General features: G+C 48.4%; 1 protein-coding gene across 1 annotated transcript in view; it reads right to left on the minus strand.

Moving 5' to 3' along the window:
* The window catches only part of CNN3 (calponin 3), a 29,098-nt gene extending 26,356 nt beyond the window's left edge, over positions 1-2,742 (minus strand). The window contains exon 1 of the mRNA XM_044238724.1: positions 2,469-2,742. Coding sequence (XP_044094659.1) covers positions 2,469-2,525 — 57 coding nt within the window. The 5' untranslated portion in view covers positions 2,526-2,742. The remainder of the gene's footprint in view (positions 1-2,468) is intronic.
* Between the last annotated feature and the right edge of the window lie 4,503 nt (positions 2,743-7,245).

Raw genomic sequence — 7,245 nt, forward strand, 5'->3', positions numbered from 1 at the left:
ATCAGTTTTTACAATACATTAAAAAAAGGCAAGAAGAAATCAAAAGGTGTTGAACCAAGTGATGTCAAAATTCATGTTCCATATAACCACTCCACTGTTGGCTCTGTGTCCTCAGTTGAAACTCAGTATCTCATACAAAGGCCTAGCAAACATGGATACTTGATTTCCAAGTCCAGAACAGATGAAAACAGCACTGCATAAATAATCACAATGTCAAGAAGTGACAGGTGGATGGCAAAAGTGGGGAGGGTGGGGCAGACAACAGTGACTTTACTAAGAATATCCCTAAGCACTACACTAAGATATCACTTTTAGAGTTAAAATTCTTAGAATATTCCAACTTTCTTCTGTGATCTTGAGCAAGGCACACCCTGTATAAGCTTCAGCATCCCAACCTGCAAATGATGTTGGATAGCCCCAGCAATCCCTCCCACCTCACGGGGCTGCTGTGCTGTTAAGATCAAAAGACTTCCTATGAAAGGGTACTGTACGAAAAGCTCATATAAATGAAGGAGGTTGTTAAAATACGGCTTTGGTGCTTAAAGGAATAAACCCACAGTTATAGAAACCGAAAGCTGTAATAACTTTCCAAAGGCTCTGAAAACTGAGGTTTTACTGTTTTTAAAAATGCATAATAATTATAGTGATCTAACCTCAGTCTCTGCATTTCCTTGTTGGTCTGCTCAATAAAAAGTGGGAAAAGGGCAGAAGCTGCTTCATTAGTCAGCAAAAAGAAATTAATACGGATATTAACATCCAAGAAAAATAAGTCACTTGAAGGACTGCCAAAGTTATCGGGACCTCATTTACAATGCAAAAGGAAGAGACTCAACTGCTGTGGGCCAAGAATCACAAGGGCGAATTAAAATTAATGTGCCCAAGCCAGGCCAGGGTATCCCATCCAACAGTTTGGACTTGCTGATTCCTCGGAAAAGATTCCTCAAGCTCCATGTGTAAGCCTTGGAAAGAACCCGCAGGATCAGACACAAACCACTTACTTTTCTGTCCTTTAAAAAAAAAATTTTCAGAAGACTGTTTTCTAATAAGGGCAACACACTTGACAAGGTAAAGGACCTCAACGTTCCAAGTTTAGATTCGGGGACCAAAATCAACGCTTTGCTTCACCGATTGTTCACAATTTATTAACAACTGAATTGTGATGCGCAGGCTGTAACAGGGTGAGAAGAGACAGAACTCTCCCTTAGGGTTTGACAACGGTGCGCTTCATTGCCTCTCGATAATTCACTCCACACCGCATACACCCCGGACACTGGGCTGTTGCTGTTACAGCTCCGACAGCGTATTCTACCAGCGGTCGAACGGTGCGGTGGCAATCCTGACAAGCTTCGGCTCCCGGGAGGTTAATGGGAATTAAACCACAGCAGCCCTCCTTTGTGGCGCTTTGGCCAGAACAGCAGAAAGGAGACAATGAGCGTTCTGTGCGCAATTCCGCGCCGATTGGCTGCGCTCTCCCCCCTGAAACCCTTGATGTCATGGGCTTGGAATGCAGGGAGGGAGGGAGGAAGGAAGGAGAGGATTTGGGGAGGGGGCCGCCTCTCATCTCTTTCCCAGACCAAAAGTCCCAAAGATAAACCCAATGCATTCTTCGGCTAGGCAGTGGCAAAGCTGAGAGTTACCAGAGCCAGATCACACCAAACTACAACCCGTCTCAGCAAATATACTCCGAACAAAAGCAACCCACGAAAATATCCCTGATATCGGTAAAGTCTAATGTACTACAAACTTCTATTTAAGAAAAAAAAAATCTCCTCTACAGCAGATATCACTCCCAAAGCGGCGCGCTCAGGCTTTGTCTGTTTTCTGCAGCAGCAAAGCAGCACCGCAATTCGAAAAGTGGAAAGTGTCCGAGGCTCCCTGGGTCGGTGCACCCCTCAACGGTCCCTTCTCCGGGAAGCAAGGAACAATGGAGGGCCCAGTTCGGCCACGTAACCGCCTAACTTCGCTCGTGGCTGAATTCGGCCAGGGTTTGGGGAGGGAGAAAACGCTGGGTCGGCCAGTAGCCCGGGCCAGGGCGCACGGCGGGGTCTGCGTGCTGGGTCCCCGGCCGCACCGACGGGCCCCACCTAAGGGCGAATGACCAGGCAGGAGCGCCCCCTTCCCGGAGGGGCGCGTGCTGCAGCCACGGTCTGGCTCCGGGAACTGCAGGCTGGCGCTGCGGGGTTCCAGGAGCCCGGGAACTCGCCGCCCTCCACCAGTCCCAGCCAGCGGCGCGGACAAAGCCGGGAGTGCGCCGGGACGCCCGCGATTCGAGTCCCGGGACGGGACCGAGAAGCGCGGCCACTCTCGCGCCGCCCCGACGTCTCCCCCCTGCAAAGCTAGACGGGCAAGGCGTGCTGAGGCGAAGCGCGCGGCCCAGCACCGCCCCAGTCCCAGGGACCCCTGGGGCGGCGTCTAGCTTCCCACCCCTCGCCCACGGCGGCGACGCCTCCACCCGAGACCCGGCGTACCTTGTTCTTGACCTCGGCCGAGAGCCCGTAAGAAGGGCCCTTGTTGAAGTGGGTCATGGTGGTTCGAGAGGCGGGAAGAGGCTGCGCTCGGCTCTGAGGGTTTCTCGTTCTAGGGTTCCCCGCTCCTGGCCCCGAGGAGTGGCCGCAGCGCGAGAGGCTCGGAGCTCGCTCCCCTGGGCGGTGCAGGAGACGCCCAGACGCGGCGGCGGGGCGCGGGCGGTGCCTCGGCTGCTCGGTCCGACTGGGTCCCGCAGAGCCTCCCGCTCCGCTCCCGAGTCCCCCCACGAACTGCCCCCACCTCCTCCCCCGGGTCTTCAGGGATTGGCCGACGGGCCGGGCCAATGGAGAGCCGCCTCCTCTCTCCTCTCCGACTATGGGGCGGGCGGGCCAATTGAAGGGCAGCGGACGCTGCGCTCTCTCCCGGCGCGGGGCTCGGGCCCCCGCCCCCGTCCCCGTCCTCACGCCGCGGAGACCCGCGGCTAGGGGCCCCTCCTCCCAGCTGGGTAGAGGGCTGGGCGGCGGGGGCGGAGCCCAGGCTTGCGGACTGGAGCCCGCCCAGCGCCGGCGTCGGGCGCCTGGGGGCTTCCCAGCAGCCTAGAATGTACGTCAACTTCCAGGCATCCGCTGCGGCGCTCGGGGCTGGCGGAGGGAGGGAAGCCCACTAGGGTCTTTTTCTCCGGGCCCAGAGAGCTCTGACACGGGGCAGGGCTCTTCTACCCGCTGCTGGGAACACCACGAGCAGCCTGGGAGCTCCTGTGCCAGAGCAAGGGCGGGGGGGTGGGGGAGCGCTCCTCCTACACACCTGCTCCTTCCTCCGTACCTCGCCGATTCTCACACCTGTTGGTCTGACCTCTAACCCGCTGCCGCCACGGGAACAGACAAGGCTTTTGGCCAAATTTGAGCCCACTCAGTCTCTAAACCTCTAAATGCAGTGCGGAAAAAACGGGACTGTGCCTATGGCAAAGCCTGGGGCATTTCAATTCCTTTTCTGGTTCGCACAGCTCTTTTTCACAAGCTTTTTTTTTTTTTTTTTAAGATTTTATTTATTTATTTGACAGAGATCACAAGTAGGCAGAGAGGCGGGAGGTGGGGGAGGGCAGGCTTCCTGCTGAGCAGAGAGCCCGATGTAGCACTCAATCCCAGGACCCTGAGATCATGACCTGAGCTGAAGGCAGAGGCTTTAACCCACTGAGCCACCCAGGCGCCCGTCACAACCATCTTTATCCAGAAATCAGCTAGTCCAAACACCCAGGTGGCTGTTGCTCTATTTTTAAAAAAATTTTTTTAATCTAGTGGCCTCTTTGTATAGAGATAGGTACTCTCCTTTGGGCCAGAAGTGGCCTCCGTACTTCCATAGTTCTGCTTTCTCCCCACCACTTTCTTTACTCTGATTTCCAAGTAATTTGATACTTAGGAAGAAGAGAACATAACTTTCATCATTCGCCCAGGCTCCTCGCACTGTACCAGATGTCCTGCAAACATTATCTCATTTACCCCTACCAACAGCTATTAGGTAGATATCATATCCGTGGCAGAGATGAGAATGAAACTCAGACCTAAGTATCCTGGCCAAGGTCTGCCCATCTGCAAAACTTCAGCTCTTGCCATCACTTTCCTGGGCACACCTAGGACATGTTTCAACCCCTGAGATCCTCGTAGAAGAGTTTTGTTTACCAAACCCCGGCTCTTGTGCCAGAAGAAATCATGGAATCAGGAGAAGAGAAGCCAAACACCTTACCATCCTGAAACAGAAAAGAATAAGGCAACTTTAAAAGAAAATGCAAAAAAAAATTAATAAAAAAAATTTTTTTAAATGCAAAAACCAGCTATGGACTTTGGAATGACTGGGGTCAGGGGAATGGGAGGGGGGAGGCTAATAGGGAGGAAAGTGAATGGTTTGTATGTGATTTGCTAACTTAGACAGGAGGCAGTAATGATAATTAGGTCATTCTTCCCACACAAATGACACAATTGAGCTACAATTAGTGAGACAAGCCGTTTGGGCTGTTTTTCCAGTAGTGTGATAGTGGCCATGTGTCATCCACAAAACCCCGCCCACTTTTCTTTTGAGTGAGAAGTGGTGGCCAGATTTGAGGTACAGTGCAAATGGAAAACATCTGCACCATCATGTTACTCTACTTAAAGTTAATTCCTTGTAGAATGTTCAAGAACTATATTTAATTTTGTCATGAAAAACTTACAGACATAAAGGTGAGTTTTGTTTAATGGGAGTTATTGTTTAATAGGTACAGAGCTGCAGTTTGGAATGATGAAAAAGCTCTGGAAATGGATAGCAATGATAGTATACTTAATGCCACTGTCTACTGAAAAGCCAGTCTTTTGTAACCCTTCCCTCTTTCTCCTCTTTGCTACCCTACCTGACCAAGCAACCACTGATAGGCTTTCTGTCTCTACATATCAGTGTGTGTTTCCTAGAATTTTATGTAAATGGAACCATACTTTGTGTATTTCATTTTAACTGGCTTCTTTCACTCAGCAAAATTACTCAGAAAAATCCTTCCGTGTTAGAGTAGTCTAATTCCTTTTTATTGCTGAGTAGTATTCTATGGTAAGGATCTATCACAGTGTATATACTCACCCCTTATTGAATATTTGGGTTTTCAGTTTTTTGCTTTTGCAAATAAAGCTGTATGAACATTCATGTGCAAGTCTTTTTATGGACCTTTGCTTCCATTTCTTATGGATAAATTCGAGTGAAATGACTGGATCATATGAAAGGTATGTATTTAATTTTTTAAGAAATTGCTATATTTTTCCAGAGTGATTGTACCATTTTGCATTCCCATCAGCAGTGTCTAAGAGTTCCAGTTCCTCTATATCCTCACCAACACTTGCTGTGATCAATCTTTTAAAGTTTAGCCATTCTAATAGGTGTGAAGTGATATCTCGTTGTAGTTTTAATTAAATAAAATTAAATAAATAAAATAAATTAGTGTGGTTGTCATCTATGTATCTTTTTCTCCAAGTGTTTGTTCGGTCTCTTGCCCATATTTTGTGTTTTCTTTAATTTATCCCTGCCAGGCTAGATTTAGAAAATCCTGACCAACTTCTGACAATAGGATGTGTCCACAAATACTCAAGTTTAAGTGAAATTTCATATTACAAAATAGCCACCAGGGTGTGTCCCAACAATCCTAAGTATTTTAACTAGAAACGCCTTAAACACTCAGAATACTTTGAGCTGAAATAAAGGCTCTTAAAGGGGTGCCTGGGTGGCTCAGAGGGTTAAGCAAGCCTCTGCTTTCAGCTCAGGTCATGATATCAGGGTCCTGGGATCAAGCCCTGCATGGGGCTCTCTGCTCAGCGGGAGCCTGCTTCCCCATCTCTCTCTGCCTGCCTCTCTGCCTACTTGTGATCTCTCTCTCTCTCTCTCTCTCTTTCAAATAAATAAAATCCTCAAAAAATAAATAAATAAAGGCTCTTAAGGAAGTCAATGCTACCTTTCCAAACTCCTATTTTAAGCAGTTGCAGGGGAGTTGTAAGAAAAAATTCTTTCACAGATACAAATCGGTGGATCAGATCATCATGTATCTTGCCACCCGGACAATAGTGCACCAGGACAATCCACAATGCAGGAGAATTGTAAAGAACAGTTGTATGAAAGACAGAGGGGGCCCTAGAAGGTTCAAAGGAGGTTAAGACTACAGCACCTACTCTGTGCAAAGTGCCATTAGAGCTGTATTATGGGGAGTGAGACTGTAGAATTTATTACCCAAATAGGGATGCATTTGAGAGTGAAACACGGTACTACTAATATTTTTTGTCTCCCCCAGTCCTGGCAAGTTTCCTTAACAGTTTTTCTTTTCCCTCTCAGAAGTGTCCCTGTTTAGGTGGTAAATTATATGGTCACCTCACTTCTAGATATCACTCACAACAACCCTGTAATGACGAATCCTATCGATTCCCATTTACAATCAGAAACAAAGATGCAGTGAGAAAGGACATACAACTTGGCCAAAGTGAAATGGTTAATAGAGAGCAGAACTGGGATTTAAAACCAGGCCTGCTTTAGGGTTTCTCAAAACCCTAGAAAACTTCCTAGATCCCTCAGGAATCTAAAATCAATCTTGCAAGGTACATCTCTGTTTTTTTGTTTGTTTGTTTTTTGCTGCATGGCATGTCCTTTTGAGGAGAGCCTACCACCCACTCCCCATGATACTGTGAATCTGTCAGTCCATAGCCACCTCTTTCCAAGCCAGAGGCAGGCCCATGGCACAGCCATCCAAGGGCTTACCCACTAGGCACAGTCACTGGTTTCAAGGAGCCCTGACCCAAGCTGGGTCCACCACAGTACTTTTTGGTGAACAAATACGGAAGCCGAATATTTTGGTTAGACAGAAAACTAACTCAAACTAACTTAGACCCCAAAAAAGGGAAGAGGCTTAATTAGCTTATGTAAGAGAAAAACCTGGAGAAGATAGAGTTTTAGGCATGACTGGATTCAGGGACCCAGTCACAGGGGATCACAAGCCAGTATCTCCACATACCTCTTCTGTTGAGTCTCTTCCTCCTCGATGTCAGATTTACCACCAGAAGATCCAGGCTTACACCCTAACCTCTCAGCAGCCACAACACAAAAGAGAGCATGACAAAAAAAGTGAACAATTTCCCAACAGTTCCAACAAAAGTGCTAGAACTGAGTCTTCTTGGCCTGCTGTAGGTCACCGACCCCTCTCTGCCATCATCCCTCGGCCACAGGGAGGAAAGCTCTGACTGAGAGGTGTGGGTCAGGGGTCCAAGATGCTGTGGGAGGTGA

Source organism: Neovison vison, chromosome 2, assembly GCF_020171115.1.
Source record: "Neovison vison isolate M4711 chromosome 2, ASM_NN_V1, whole genome shotgun sequence".
NCBI classification, from domain to species: Eukaryota; Metazoa; Chordata; class Mammalia; order Carnivora; family Mustelidae; genus Neogale; species Neogale vison.